Source organism: Nematocida parisii, assembly GCF_000250985.1.
Source record: "Nematocida parisii ERTm1 unplaced genomic scaffold supercont1.5, whole genome shotgun sequence".
In the NCBI taxonomy this organism is placed as follows: Eukaryota; Fungi; Microsporidia; genus Nematocida; species Nematocida parisii.
The window spans coordinates 165,302-180,363 of NW_013524650.1; the positions used below are offsets into that span (position 1 = coordinate 165,302).

The following is a 15,062-nucleotide window of genomic DNA, read 5'->3' on the forward strand; positions in this document are numbered from 1 at the left end:
TTTCCCGTTATATTTACTCTTCACTTAGTATTTGTATTTTAGGGCATATTTGGGTTATAATAACTGTTATTTATGTAACAGGAAATAATTCGTCTAAAACCATGCTAAAATTACTTATTGTCTATCTTTATACTGTCATATATCAAATGGATTATCGAGTATTCACGGTTATATGAAAGAAAATGTAAATTGGCGGGCGCGGGAGGTGAAAAATATAAAAGAGGAAGTGTAAAAGAAAAATCATGCAGACTCAAGTAAGAAAGTGTAATATTATGTCATGGCTAACCAAAAAGCAGAAAGCAGTGCCAGTGGAGCCGTGCAGTAGCAGTGACATGGACTGCAGCCAGATTGAATCAACAGAAGAAAGTAGCCCTCAAATAGACTCACAGCCAAATTTAATTTCTATTACAGCACCTGCTAGAAAAGAGAATAATCCGAATAAAATAAAGGCTGCTCCAAAAAGCATAAATAGGAGAGAAGAAATAAAAAACTCAGCAGACTTATTTGAAGAGGAAGTAGAGGAGGGTGAGGAAGAGAAGAAATCTTTTCTTTCACCCCCTGTGGATAAGTTTGGAAGAAGTCCTGGGGACATAGGATATGACAAAAGCACACTGTATATATCAGATAAGGAGTTATCTGCTATGACTCCATGTGAAGAGCAATTCTGGCGTATAAAGATGGAGTACTTTGATACGATTGTTTTCTTTAAGAAAGGAAAGTTCTATGAGTTGTTTGCAGAAGATGCCGTTCTCTCATCTGAGCTATTTGGGCTGAAGCTAACAAAAAGAGGAACAATGAAAATGACAGGGATCCCAGAGATGTCTCTTGATATGTGGATAGAGAAGTTTATATACAAAGGGTATAAAGTAGCAATTGTAGACCAGAAAGAAACCAGTGTGTCTCAGAACATGAGAGTTAAATCAGGAGAAGCCAAACAAAAAGTGATTGAAAGAGAACTGAAAGAAGTAGTCACAGAAACAACCACCAGTTCAGAAGGCATAGGAATATGCAGCTTGTTTGTTCGTGAGATAGATGGCACAGAAAAAGCAAATGTCACAATATCTGTATTTAGGCCGATGGAGTCTGAATTTTTTGTGTTATCATTTGAAGATGATAGAGAGCTATTCTCTACGCAGAGCATACTAAAAAAAGAGAATATTAAAGAAATTATAACCAATGCATCTGTTCCATTTAAAGAAAAGATTGTCCGGGTGCGGCCAGATGTGTGGGGACAAAATGTGTCTCCTATAATTGAAAAAATGGGAAACTCAGGACTCAGTTTAGAGGGAGAAAAAAAGGAAGCTCTTGAGATTCTTCTTTCCTATCTGGAATACTTAAAGTATGCATTTACTCCCAAGCTAATAGAGTATAGCGAGAAAACAAAAAATCAGATGCAAATTGACGGGAGAACAATAGAAATGCTGTGCTTAGTGGATGGCCCAAATAGAAAGGAACAATCTGGAAACTCTCTTTTCCGGCTTATAGACCAAACTAGAACAAAGCAGGGAAGAAGACTTCTTAGACAATGGATTATTCGGCCTCTTTCCTGCCTTAGCAAAATAGAAAAAAGATATGCCACAGCAGAGCTACTAGATAGTGTTCCAGAGAGAGATATGCTTGAGTCGTATTTGCAGCAAGTAGGGGATATTAGCGATTTTGTGAAGAAGGCAAAGAATTATAAGATACGCGCAGAGGAAATAAGAAAGCTTTCTTCTTCTTTAGATGCGGTTAAATCCATATATGCAATATTACAGTCTATACTGGCAAGAAGTACACCGAATGAGATAGAAATGACTTGTTTGCAAGTGATTTGTGAAAAGATCCATACTTTTGCAGTAATTGATGAAATAACTCTGGGATTTGATATTTCCGGTGATATTATGCCACTAAGCACAGATGCCGAGCTTATTTCTGCTGAAAAGCACAAGAAGAAAGTAGTAAACATTCTTGAGGTATATGGAAAAAAAGAATCTGCAGCAGCAGGAGTTGAGTTCTTAGTCAAAAAAATAGGAAGAGAGCACTATTTAGAAGTGCAAGAGAACAGAGTCTCTTTTGCTTGAATCAAAGTATATACCCTCTGGATCAACAAAAACAACTGCTAGATACACTACAGCAGAGCTTCGAAAACTATCAGAGACATACCTTGAGGCAGAAGAGAAAATAGCATTCTTGGCAGCAGAGTCAGTCTTTAGAATTTCAAAAAGAATTAGCGAGAATGACATATGCCTGCAAGATATTTCTGTGGGGATTGCTGCTTTAGACTGCCTTGTCTCATTTGGATATATTTCTGGGGTAAAGCCATTATTTTCAGAATCTCTGCAGATAAAAGGACTTGTGAATGTGGGAAACACACACATCCCAAATGACATAGATATATTCCCAGAAAACAAGCTAATTGTTCTTACAGGCCCAAATATGGCAGGGAAGTCTACTTTTTTAAGAAATGTCTCAACTGCAATTGTGCTTAGACAGATTGGCGCTAAAGTCCCTGCTTCTTTCTTCTCTGGCCCTATTTATGATAGAATATTTACCCGAATAGGAGCAAATGACAACCTCCTTGAAGGCGAGTCTACATTCCAAATAGAAATGAAAGAAACTGCAAATATTCTCACTAATGCCACTGAAAACTCTTTTGTTATAATAGACGAGCTAGGAAGGGGCACTTCAACAAAAGAAGGATCTACAATTTCAATGGCAGTCAAAGAATACTTGAAAAAGATCAAGTGTACCACTTTATACGCCACCCACTTTTTTAGTGCAATTGTTGAAGGAGATATAACAATGAAAATGAACTATAAGCATATTACTAACTCAGAGGAGGAGCAAGAAATAGTTTATTTGTACAAACTAGTGGATGGAATATGCAGTGACTCCTGTGGAATAGACATATGTAAAATGACAAAAGTCCCTAAAGAAGTAATCAACCGTGCTCTAGAGATAAAGCAAATCAGAGCAAAAAGTGTATAATTTTGAGATCTACCCATATCATCTTGTGCGTATAGCCAATTATATATTCAGTTGGTATACGTCTTCTCTTTAGTAATAATTTCGGAATGTTTGAGTTAATTATGTCTAATTCAGTTGTACAAGCAGTACTAAATATATTTATCGCAGCAATTAAGCGCATAATAATAGAAATGCCCCAAAATGTTCTGAATATGGCAGATATTATAAAGATTTAAATAAAAATGTGTTATAAATAAGTCTAATCTTAAAGCGTATTTTATATATTAGATAGAACTGTCCACTGCATGAATAGTGTATGTTTAGTTTAATCTGTAATAAGCGCAGAAAACATTTCAACGCTTTAATAACTAGGCATTTAATGCAGTTCTTGTATAAATTTGCCATATCTGCATATCTAAACATAAGCTTAATTGATAATCATTAATAAGTTCTCTACTTAGCACAGTTCTCTTCCTGTACATGTGTTTAAATAATAGGCAATGTATTAGAAGCAATAGAACGCAGTCTAGTCCAAATTTAACTGTATATGCACCCATAGTACATAATATTACCACAATACGCATGCGAATTGGCCTTATGTAGTGTAAATAGTAGTGGCATGGCTCTAGGAGTTCTAGTGCATTTGTACCTCTGTGCTATATTGTGTATTTACAAAAACCAATGGATAGTACGAATTCCTAGAATATGCGGCGGTATGTGTGACTATGCATGTACTCATGTGCTTATATGTAAATCAAAAGTTTATTCTATGTCTGAGTGCTATTTCCTATCTGACTCTCCATCCATGTTCTGAGATAGTTCATCCAAAATGTGTTACTGGGCCCTGGATTTCTCCATCTATTACTCCCTGTGTATGTGCGATTCATTTTCTTGTATATACTCCGGTGGGGATCTGTGCTAGCATCCCCTTCAAACAGCCACGATAAGTCTTTGTCTATATTCGTATACAAAATAGGGCCTGCTTTATATATAACCCCCTTAGAATTTGTCTGTAGAATAGTAATAGACCCACTATCCCCGTCTTCTTTCCGAATTACAGCGCGTGCCAGCGAATAGTCAATTGTCTTTACACTATACTCACCATTACTATTCTTTTTAACTAAAACATTGCTTTGGTGCAGATCCCTGTGCTCTACCTGCAGCTCATTCATTACGTAAAAGCACTTTCTAAGCTCGTCCTCAATCATATTAACATCTCTATGTGTCATAAGAGACCAGTCAAGCTTTTCAAGCTCGCGTCCACCATACTCCATTTCAATCACGCCAAATAATCCGGATGAGTTATTCGCCTGTGGTATAATGTTCTCTGCTTGATTTTTGTTTCTTCTTGCCCAGTCTCTGGATATTTCTATTAGCTCTCGTGGATACCGGGAGTTCACCATATACCACGCATATATTTTGGTAGAATATTCAGAACAGTTCATTCGCTCCATCACCAAGCACTCCTTAATAAAATGGTCAACCATCGTGTGCTGTACTTTCACATAGTTCTTTTTCATCGTAATGGGAACTACTTTATAAACCCGCTGCGTCTTTTTGTCTATATATATCTCACAAAAAGTAGACTCTCCCAGCTTTCCCACCGGGTAATCGGTAAAAATGAAAATGAACACCAGTCTACTTCTTTAATTGTATCTGCATCCTCTAGGATATACTCGCTGTTCATAAAGCTGTCCCCACCAATGCTTTTCTTTCTTTCAATGCTCAGAGCACTTGCCACATCAATATCTACTATCTCTATGCCATTGTAGTTAATCTCGTTGCTCTTTATTTTTTTGCTTCGATTCTCCCAAGTACTCTCTCTTTCTTTCTCGTCTTTTTCTTCATCTGCACGCTGCGCACTGTACATATCAGAGGAGTAATACGATGGGGCCAAGTATCCGAATGCGTTTTTTGCTCCTTTCACATATACATCCAAAACTTGTTGCTTTTCTTTTTTTCTTTCTCCTGCACCTCTACATCTTCTATACGACTCTCCTTTTGCTTTACTTCTATTTTGTCTATATTCTGCTGAACTTGCTCTACCATTGGAAGCACAAATAGCTCAGGCGCTGCAAGTATCCCTAAGCTCTTCCGGGATGGCTTGCTCTTACTTTTGAATGTACGTATTTTCATAAACTAAAAATAATTAGAATATTATAATAACCTTTCCTTACTCTTTAAATTCACTCTGCAATATATTTTTCTTTATATTAACCTAACTAACTTGTCCACCACTGTTTCATCTGGCCTGTCAAGTGCTTCTTCTTCTTCTTTTGGCGTGACATGCTTTACATACCTTTTTATTATTCCGTGTGTTTCGTCATACTTTGTTTCTTTCTTTAGGTTCTCAATATTCTTTCTTTGCTTTTCTTTTAAGACTTCCATTACCATTATGTTCTTGTTCAGTCTGTAGTTGCATAGTCTTTTATTCCCATAGTACAATAAAGTAATTACTATGCATAATATAATAAATAGTGCTATAATTCTTAGTATGTATAAATATGAAATAGTTTCTTTGCACACCCAGAGAATAGAAATGGCCCCTATACTTATGGCTGTAATTGACTTAAAAAATATGTCACTCGCACTCTCCTTTCTCTTCTTAAGATACTTGATTGTCTTCTCCTTTTCTTCTATCTGCTGTTCTAACTCTAAGATAGCTTGTCTGACAGACTTTTTACTGAATAAAATACCCATTAAAAAAATTATGTCATTCCGCTTATTTATAGTTTATGGGGGGTAAATTTATTCAAAATTACTTTTAGGTACTTCTTGTTTGCATCTTTATGACATAACTCTTTGAATTATCAGAAATAATCAGAACTTAATAGGAGATGCCATAAAAATTAATTCTTTATTTTAAAATCGATTTGGGGTATAGAGAGTATCCTACCGGTTTATAACAGAAAGTGTGTTTGTCTTTGATTATCTGAATCTGTGGCATAACTTAGTTCTCATCCTTTTTTGTCTTCTTTACTTTTCTTGTGCGCATTTTCATGGGAACATATGTGGAGAAAATAGAAATATCTCCCATTTCTTCAATTAGCTTAACGGTGGTTTCATTTGTAAGGCCGAAGAACTCCTCAAGACTTGAGAATGACATCTTCTGAAACTCACTGCTGAAGTTATCCCAGATCTGGTCTCTTGGCCCTGCCCAGTGCTTTCCTCCGGTTGCACGGATTTCAAATATGCATTCTCCATTCACTGACCGCACTTGGCAGAAATAAGTTAATTTCTGGTCACCTCCCTCTGGCGAGGCATATTTTCTTTTTATTTTGTATCCTATCGGATATATGTACATCGCATTATAGAATGAAGTATACTCCTCTGGAGGAAGTATCCCAATTGAAGTAAGGCTGAACTTGGAATGCGCCTTTCCTAGAACAATTGGAAATGTACTTTCTGTTTCAAATTCTGTATATTTTAACGGTCTTTGCCCTTTTATAAAAACAAGGAGGTCTAATAGTGCATCTCTTCTCTGCTGTAGCCCATGTAGTTCTCTGCGCCTCTCATCTGTTTTATTCTTAATCTCTATGTACCGCGTGAAGCACTCATTAAGCAAAGCATGGTCTTCCATATAAAAATAAAAATAGTGAATATTATAGAATGCCATATTCCGGCATAGAAGATTCTAGACATTCAGCGAGTATGGTTGAAAATATTGAATGTTTTTTAAGTACCATACATTTCTATATGCATTAGATATATTCCACCCAATTGGTTTCCGCTGTCTCTCTGTTTATATAACCAAACCCATTATAATTAGTTATTTTAGTCAAGTCATTACACTAGCAATACATTACAATATATAGAATGTATAGGAATTGTATTTGTATATTAATGCTTTACTAGTATCATATATAGCCTGAAGTTATATATTAAAATTTATAATTTGGAGTATTCTTGGACATATTACAGTGTATAATTAACTTACAGAATATTCTAATATAAGTATATGTTTATGCAAGCTGCTATTATACGTGCACTTCTTGATTTATGAATATTTCTGCTATTCTTAATAAATATTTACAGTGAAGATAAGTGTATATCTAATAGTGTACAGTTTTTAATAAAAATGTACAGGTTTATTTTAAATTCAAATCTATGAAGAAATAGAAAATACCATAAAATGAACCCATGCCTTTCAATTCACACACATAATGAGAAAATTAATGTATTATACAGTCAGAGCATACGAACAATCTTAAATTTAAATTAAACTAGCTGTTTTTCCTTAAAGACTTAGACATATAAAAACTTGTTCTTTATTGAAAACCCAAAACTCTTTGACGTACTCACAAGGAGTAACGCCACCGCCGCCCTGCTACGTAGCCAAGAGAGAGAAGAGAGTGAAAGGGAAGAGCTCTTTATTGTCTTTAGGAAGCGGCCCACGCCTGCGCGAGCACGGAGTCCAAGGGCGCAGTTGTGTTAGGCCTGGCGCTGAAGTTAAGCCGTCGATGCTTCCCTGAGTCTCCCCCTAAATTGGGGGAAGAGCTCCGGTTAAATAGTCGGAAGTTGATATACTGATTCAGAGATCCCGGCCTTTGCTTTGGCGGGATCACCGCGCGAGCTGGCGCGCAGACGGATCGCCCTCGGGGGCTCCCGTCCGAGTGATGGTGTCACTACACTCTTATATAGTTTTAATTCCAATCATTTAAGATATCAATATGCCCATTGCCACCAATAATGGATGTTCATATATTAATATCATACTTAGCCATTGCTCATCTGGATCTAACTATCCCAAACTAACAGTATTATTAAAATAATAAATTATTCATAATTTCTTTTGTTTCATTAGGGAATATTCTAAATATACTCATAATAATTATAAATATTATTATAAATATTATTATAAGAATACTTAATACTCTTTTAAATTTATGCTTAAATGATGCAGCTGTCCCATTAATAATTGAAATAATTGGTTCTATTGATTCTAAATACTTTTTAACTACGTTATTCTTAAACTTATCAGCGGTAAGTCCATTTCGGGTTATATTATTAAACATACTAGAGAAGTCAGTTATACTAATAATATTACATACACTTTCACTATCATTTAAGTCATTTAAGTTTCCTTTAAGAGCATTTTTAAACTTTGCTTTAGATTCAGTGTCCATTTCATCTGTATACATAGAGGTATTATATACTGAACCGTATAAATCACAAATTGAATAAATTGGATGCCATGTTCCATGTTGTTTAATCTTATTAATGATTGGATCATATATTGAATCGTTTAAAAACTTAGAAAATTCAGCAGCACGCCACATATCTATTCTTGTAAGTAATTGCAATGATTTAATGTCATCATCAGTTATTTCTAAACTACTTGCATTTGAATGTTTTGTCTCATCATCACCCACATCAACTATAGTTAGATTATCACCATGTTTCACTAGTATATCTAATGCTCTCTGTAATCTAGAACACTCTCCTGATTCAGTCAATTCACACAGTTTATTAAATGCACCTTCTGATGTCATTTTATCATCTAATTCTTGTATATTTATGCTCTTACATAGTACATTAATAGAAGAATCAAAGAATTCCTTTCTTAATATATAAACACCTGCCATAATTATAGGATTATTTCCCATTAATCTATAAAATGCTTCTTTTTTATCTTCACTGTGTAATTCTCCTGCTGCTTCTTTAATTATATCTATAATTGTATCGGCATTTTTTATAGATTCTATTATTTTATCTGTTATAATAATATCTTCATTATATTCAATACCATCATAGATAATTCTATTATATATTTGTATATATAGTAGATTATATGCTAGCCTTTCTAATGGTTCTGGTAAATCTATGAATATTCCTTTTTCTTTGTTAATTTCTGTTACTATGTCGTATAATGTGTTTATATCTTCTTCTTTCATCTTTCCTTGTTTACTGAATTTATTCTGTACTTGTTTTCTTAATGTGTCCGTATCAATATTATATGTCATATAAAAATTTAATAATATTCTTTATATTTATACTTTAAAAACCAAGAAATTAAACTATTTTATAAAGTTCTTATTTAATTAATTATAGTCTATGTTGTCAACAAATTAAAACCAAGATAAAATTTTATTAAACTAATTATTAATATATACCCCATTGGCAACATATACTGTATTAATAGTGGTGTATTATGATATATTGTGTAGTAAGTTGTATCCTATGTGTAAAATAAGTTATGATAAGTTATAGTAATAATGATATAGCTGTTTATTCCTTAAAGACTTAGACATACGAAAACATGTTCTTTATTGAAAACCCAAAACTCTTAAATAGTTTTAATTACAATTACTTATGATAGCAGCATATGCCTAATACTATAACAAATTGTTGTATGCTAAGACTAGCATTTGTGTAGCATGACATGAGTTATTGTAATGTTTACATAAACAGGATAACACAAATTAAATCGATTGTACGGTCTACAAATACATATACAAATTAAATAAAGGTTAAAGTTTAAGAATGCCTTTTCCTAAGAAAACAACTTAAATACTGAATAGCTATATATTAATATCATACTCAACCATTGCTATTCTGGATCTTACTATCCAAAACCAACAAAACTAATATTATTTAACTGTTAAATACTTCAGTTATTTTGTATATTCAATTACAATAATTTTGCTATATTGACAGTTAATTTGTCCATTAAGTTTGTATTTATAATTAAAATTTGAAATACTTTTGCTATCATCTTTATATGTGCTTAGCTAGATCTAGTTATATGATAATACAAAAGCAATAAATAAAAATTATTTTTTAGAGCTTAAATGGAAAATACTATATCTGAGAAAACAGTAAAAAATGAGTCTAGATCAAGAGAAGCCCCATCCCATACAATTTCATTGAATGAAGAAGATTCAAATGAATTTAATACTACTCTGGATAAAGACAGTATACAAAAAATGCTTAATAGTCAGCAAAGTTGTATGCATGAATATTTAAACTGCGTTGCCAGTCCACTTAATTATGAATTTAGATTTAATCTATTTTTACAAAAGATGAATGCCAAATTTAAAAGGTCTATTGATCTTATTCAATTTTTCACTTTATGGTTCTATTGCTGTGTAATGCAAGTTATATTCCTATTCGGTATTGCTGGAAAAGATCTAACCCAAATTCCTATAAAAATTGACTTTTTAGACAATACAACTCCACTTATTATATATATATTCGTTGGTTTGCTATTGTATATCTCATGTATTTTAATGAACACTCTATTTATAAATAACCTACTGAATGGCCAAGCCTTCCAAGTATCAACGGATTATACTATGCTTACTCTGAAAATTACAATAACAGGAATCGCCGGCATGTTAGTTGGAATGTTTATAAGAAAATGTGAACTTTCTAATTTCATGTTACTATTTATAATATACATGGCAGTCTGTGTTGTGTTGGTAATTTTCAGGTTAGTATTTAGTATTTTTAAGAATAATAACAAACCGAGATTTTTTAGTTTTAAAGGGTCCATTATTAAGAGTATTTTAAATGTATTGTATGTTCTATATACTATAAGCTTAATTGCAGTTAGTCTTATAGTTTTGTTTTATGCTGAGAATGGTTTATATTCTCATATTTTATTCATTGGGTACAATCCTTTACTGCAGAATAGAAATTAGTATAATACCTTATTTCTAAGTATTTAAGCATATTATGTAAGGCATAAATAATATTTTATTTTAATAAATTATGCATAGTTCACATATTATATTGTATTTGGTTATATAAAGTGCATATAAATAGAATTAATAATAGAATATTTAAGAAAATAAGATTTTTCTTTGAAATTGAATCTTGGAATGTGCATACTGGTAAAATATAACAGATGGCTATGTTTAAATAAACTACTTTAAATTATTATGGTGTATAATTAGATATTTTTGAAGACCTTGCGTATTTTATGTATTTATTATTTCTTACCCATAGTGCCTGTGCACATCAGACTATTTATTTCAGTCTGGTTCATTGGATATTTTCAGCTTAACTATTTAAATTTGGTTTTTATTTAAAAGTACAAAGAATGTCTTACTAATAATAGAAAACAGAATGCATTAATATAATGAACTTCTTCTACACTGTCCTATTATACGGATTCTTGATATTTTTGTTTTTTTGTATAAGTATTATATTTAAAGTATTTATAATTTATACAGTCTATAGAACACTATAAATAAAATGAAGAGTTTATGTATTAATATGCCTCAGAAATAGATCTGTCAGTGCCTGTGCAGTTTCCAGTGGGTTTTAGTACCTTCCACCGCACGCTCCCAGGGTCTTTTCATCATCGGCAGAATCTATTGATTCTTAAGCGCACATGCTTTTTGTACTGTTTTTGCTACTTACATTTTTAGTATTTTAGTTAAAGCCTTGCCATTAATTACTGGCATAATAAAGTCTTGGTCGGTATTAAGTTCTTATTTATTAGATGGTTTGGGTTTAGCGTTTGATAAGTGCTAATCTAAACGGTTAGAATGCACTGTCCTCCTGCCTTAACTATCTTCTCTTCTGCCTCTGGAGTAAATCTTCTTGCCTTCACAACAATTGGTCTAATAGGGGAGTCACCCTTTCCAATTACTTTGAATATTCCAAACTCAGACAAGTTCACAACTGGTACCTGTGTGGAGTCGTTTGCAAACTGATCATACTGTCCGCACTTGTCCACTAATCCCCATATGTTACCAACCTCAATGTATGGTGCGTAACTGCTGTTGTATCTTCTGAAGTAAATGTTCATACCTCTCTTTCCAAAGAAATCTGGGTGATACCTCTGGAACAGCGTTCTGTGGTGGGTAAGACCTCCTGCCTTACCTCTACCTCCTGGATGCTTTCTGTGCTTTCCTACTCTACCGTGTCCGTGTGATACGTGACCTCTTAATTTTCTGGAATTCTTTTTATTAGTTGACATTCCACTGCAGGGGGCACCAAAAAATTTAAATTTAAGTTTATTCCCACCCGAAAATGAAAATAAAGAATAAATAAAAGAATTTCATAAAAATTTTAATGCGGCCGCTAAAAGACGAAGAGTTTGACAAAGTTGAGAAAAAGCTGAAGCAGTACATGGGAAACAATCTTTCCTCCTTTCTTAACCCTCTGCACGAGCTGGTATACCACAAACAGCGAATATATTACGTTAGAAAAGACCTTATTAAAAAAGCCAGTATAATTCCAAATGATAATATTCTATGCATTGGCACGTGCATTGGGCGGCTGACTAAATCAGAGTTCTTCCGTATTAAGATCACTGGGCTGCACATGCTTATGATGTATGCCAGCAGCAAGATCAAGATCAAGCAAACTGCTGAGATGAACGTTCTCTATGGAAACCACGTGCAGAGAGCACACCTGTGTGGAGTTGCTCCAGACATTCGAAAAAACGCAGGAGTTGTCCTAACTACTTCCTCAAGCATTCCTATTGGATTTGGAATTATGTCTAAGTCTGGTAATGAAATATTAGCAGGGGATAGAACTGCTGTGGTTGTTGTAAGACACGGTGATGCTGGTGAGTACTTAAGAGGCGAAGACGCTCTTATGTAAGGCATCTAATAAAACAAAATAATTGATGAATAAATAGTTATAGAGGTAAATAAAAGAATAGTTAGTGATAGTCGCATACTAAAAAGGAAGTATTAATTGGTGTAAAAGCGTAAATAAAATATATTTTTAAAGAAATTTCTAGATGGGCACAGAGAAGGAGCTGCTTGAATATTCCCCTCTACTATACATTACAGATAGAGAAGGCCTTTTCGGATTACTACAGAAGAACTATTCTGACCAGAAGATAAAAAGACTCTTTCATGAACTGCAGAAATATAACGTACTGTACTTTTGTAAAATACTAACCGAAGAAGAGGTAGAAGAAATGTACATTACACCAGATATGAAAAAGGCAATGCACCAAAACAGATTTATAGTGTGTACAAAGGACTCAGCAGATGAGGCATGCATGGGAAAAAGTAAGGGTGTAGAAATAACTGCCTATTCAGGCTGCAACATGACAGAATCCTTGCACAAGAGCTTAGACAAGATAGACTCAGACGATGTATGGAAAAGTATAAACAGAACGAAAGAAGATCTGTTAGGAGATCTTAAGGAAACCGAAGAGTTAAAGTGCAGCAATGATATGTATGTTAGGAGGTGTTTTGATAGCTATTACATGAGGAATAGAACGTATTTATATGCAGAGGATTTAAAGGAAACAGATGATTTTGATAGGATATTCTTATCTGCGTATTATAAGTATGTGAATGGAGAGTATTTGTGTGCATTTAATCGGGTAGAAGAGCTGCTTAGAAGAAGTACATCTGGCGACTCGGTGCATTTTGGATGTAGACTTCATCTTCTATCTATTGGTGCAAGCGCTGCCCACAGATCAGGAAGCTATTACGATGCTGTATGGATGTGCAAGGCCGGGATTCTTTTATCAGAGAGTGTTGAGTTTACTGCTGGCGGTGAGTTCTTTAAATCTATGCTAGAAACAATAGAGGCTGCTAAAGAAGAGATAGTTTCAGAAAACGAGGCAAAGCACACTCTAATATCCTCTTATGTAAATGGACTGCTGAACATTCCTATAACACTTGAGGATAAGTTTAGCAGATGCCTTCAGTACAAAAATGAAATAACCCTGCTTCGAGATGTAAAAATATACGATACACGAGAGATAGCATGTAGTGAAATAGGTAACCGGTCAATTTTAGAGTATATTAACAAAATAAAGGGAATTGGGGAGAAATGCCAAGATATTTCACCTATTGTAGTGTACTCTATTGATGGATGCATTGCGTTTGGGCTGATATACTACAATGAAAAGGCTAAAATGTCTGTTATAAAATCTAAAATATATGTAAAGACTCTTTTGGCTCGTCTTGCAAATGTACAAAAACAGAACAGAGACGTGCTTAAAAGAGTATGCACTACGCCAGAGCAGAAGCAGGAATGGTGGAGAATACGAATTTCACTAGACAATGAAATAAAGAAAGAACTAACAGAAGTTGACAGGTACATCCAAAAGTATGCAATAAAGGGCCATGTAATTAAGAATCGGGTGGCTTTAGTAATTGAAGACATACTTGGCAGTGTTCCATTTGAAATGTGTAACTCGTTTGTTGATCGAGGTGTGTTCCGGTGCTCATCACTTTGCCATATCCTTTCATCCTCAAATAAAACAGAAAGTAAAGCTTTAGAGGACCACGACTTCTTCTACGTTCTAAACCCGGAAAAGAACCTCATTCAAACAGAAGAACGTATTGTTAAATACATTAACGAGTATGTACCACATGCAGCAGGAATTAAAAATAGAATACCTCTTCCAATGGAAACAGAACAAGCAATTCTTTCCCACCGAATATTTATGTACTTTGGCCATGGTGGAGGCGAAAAGTTCTTTACCCCAAGGAAGCTCAGACGAATTATAAAAAATGTAAAAGACACTGAGCTAAGAACAAAAAGTATTTTTCTGTTTGGGTGCTCAAGCGCAAGGATTTCTGCATTCCCAATGCACAATACCCACAGTACGTGCATATCGTATATGCATATACCAGTGGTTAAAAACGTTGTGGGTGCTCTTTGGGATATCACTGACAAAGACTTGGACATAACTAGCATAGGAATTATGGAAGCTATTAAAAATCAAAATGAACCACTTTCTGTTGCTTTGAACCGCCTTAAACGAGAATGTAAGTTAAAGTATCTTAATGGTGCAGCTATTGTATTATACGGCATGGATGAGTAAAATGTCTAAGTTTTACATGAGTGCTTGTTTATAGGCAGCACACTCTTTGGTCTAGGTGTTTATGTGTTTGTTGCAGCAGCCTTTTCTATCATATATAAATAAACTCAAATTCTGATATAATATACAGCTAATTCATATCAGGTATGCCATACTATTGCCTTCACTAATATTACAGTTACTGCAGTATATTTAACCTATAATACAGATATAATTCATACTTCCATAGCAAATATTGCTTTCTAGCGTGCACTGACATTCTATATAATATTAGCTGTTTTTATTCTTAAGAATATCTGCTGGATAGTACTTATGTTTTATATTAAGCGCTTTTCTAATAATTATTGAATATTTAAATGTATAAAAA

The 15,062-nt window shown here is 34.0% G+C and overlaps 11 protein-coding genes across 11 annotated transcripts; 4 read left to right on the top strand and 7 right to left on the bottom strand.

Moving 5' to 3' along the window:
• Positions 1–242: 242 nt before the first annotated feature.
• On the top strand, positions 243–2,414 carry NEPG_02026 (uncharacterized protein; the record flags this gene model as incomplete). Its single annotated transcript, XM_013204399.1, has 1 exon — positions 243–2,414. One exon carries the CDS (start codon positions 243–245, stop codon positions 2,058–2,060), a length of 1,818 nt encoding a protein of 605 aa, XP_013059853.1. The 3' UTR covers positions 2,061–2,414.
• A 1,299-nt stretch (positions 2,415–3,713) lies between these two features.
• Positions 3,714–4,466, bottom strand: NEPG_02027 (haspin protein kinase; the record flags this gene model as incomplete). The annotated part of the gene is made up of 1 exon (XM_013204400.1): positions 3,714–4,466. One exon carries the CDS (start codon positions 4,464–4,466, stop codon positions 3,714–3,716), a length of 753 nt encoding a protein of 250 aa, XP_013059854.1.
• Positions 4,467–4,507: 41 nt separating this feature from the next.
• Positions 4,508–4,816, bottom strand: NEPG_02028 (uncharacterized protein; the record flags this gene model as incomplete). The annotated part of the gene is made up of 1 exon (XM_013204401.1): positions 4,508–4,816. One exon carries the CDS (start codon positions 4,814–4,816, stop codon positions 4,508–4,510), a length of 309 nt encoding a protein of 102 aa, XP_013059855.1.
• Positions 4,817–4,869: 53 nt separating this feature from the next.
• On the bottom strand, positions 4,870–5,082 carry NEPG_02029 (uncharacterized protein; the record flags this gene model as incomplete). Its single annotated transcript, XM_013204402.1, has 1 exon — positions 4,870–5,082. The coding sequence occupies one exon, from the start codon at positions 5,080–5,082 to the stop codon at positions 4,870–4,872; it is 213 nt and encodes a 70-aa protein (XP_013059856.1).
• A 72-nt stretch (positions 5,083–5,154) lies between these two features.
• On the bottom strand, positions 5,155–5,646 carry NEPG_02030 (uncharacterized protein; the record flags this gene model as incomplete). Its single annotated transcript, XM_013204403.1, has 1 exon — positions 5,155–5,646. One exon carries the CDS (start codon positions 5,644–5,646, stop codon positions 5,155–5,157), a length of 492 nt encoding a protein of 163 aa, XP_013059857.1.
• Positions 5,647–5,818: 172 nt separating this feature from the next.
• On the bottom strand, positions 5,819–6,526 carry NEPG_02031 (uncharacterized protein; the record flags this gene model as incomplete). Its single annotated transcript, XM_013204404.1, has 1 exon — positions 5,819–6,526. The coding sequence occupies one exon, from the start codon at positions 6,524–6,526 to the stop codon at positions 5,897–5,899; it is 630 nt and encodes a 209-aa protein (XP_013059858.1). The 3' UTR covers positions 5,819–5,896.
• Positions 6,527–7,709: 1,183 nt separating this feature from the next.
• On the bottom strand, positions 7,710–8,909 carry NEPG_02032 (uncharacterized protein; the record flags this gene model as incomplete). Its single annotated transcript, XM_013204405.1, has 1 exon — positions 7,710–8,909. One exon carries the CDS (start codon positions 8,907–8,909, stop codon positions 7,710–7,712), a length of 1,200 nt encoding a protein of 399 aa, XP_013059859.1.
• Positions 8,910–9,737: 828 nt separating this feature from the next.
• NEPG_02033 (uncharacterized protein) lies at positions 9,738–10,589 on the top strand (the record flags this gene model as incomplete). The annotated part of the gene is made up of 1 exon (XM_013204406.1): positions 9,738–10,589. The coding sequence occupies one exon, from the start codon at positions 9,738–9,740 to the stop codon at positions 10,587–10,589; it is 852 nt and encodes a 283-aa protein (XP_013059860.1).
• Positions 10,590–11,368: 779 nt separating this feature from the next.
• On the bottom strand, positions 11,369–11,875 carry NEPG_02034 (uncharacterized protein; the record flags this gene model as incomplete). The annotated part of the gene is made up of 1 exon (XM_013204407.1): positions 11,369–11,875. One exon carries the CDS (start codon positions 11,873–11,875, stop codon positions 11,429–11,431), a length of 447 nt encoding a protein of 148 aa, XP_013059861.1. The 3' UTR covers positions 11,369–11,428.
• A 95-nt stretch (positions 11,876–11,970) lies between these two features.
• On the top strand, positions 11,971–12,590 carry NEPG_02035 (uncharacterized protein; the record flags this gene model as incomplete). The annotated part of the gene is made up of 1 exon (XM_013204408.1): positions 11,971–12,590. The coding sequence occupies one exon, from the start codon at positions 11,971–11,973 to the stop codon at positions 12,502–12,504; it is 534 nt and encodes a 177-aa protein (XP_013059862.1). The 3' UTR covers positions 12,505–12,590.
• A 44-nt stretch (positions 12,591–12,634) lies between these two features.
• Positions 12,635–14,802, top strand: NEPG_02036 (uncharacterized protein). Its single transcript, XM_013204409.1, has one exon. It carries the CDS (start codon positions 12,647–12,649, stop codon positions 14,696–14,698), a length of 2,052 nt encoding a protein of 683 aa, XP_013059863.1. The 5' UTR covers positions 12,635–12,646; the 3' UTR covers positions 14,699–14,802.
• The last annotated feature ends 260 nt before the right edge of the window (positions 14,803–15,062 follow it).

Coding starts and splice junctions, on each gene's coding strand:
- NEPG_02036 (XM_013204409.1), top strand. CDS start 12,647: ATGGGCACAGAGAAGGAGCTGCTTGAATATTCCCCTCTACTATACATT.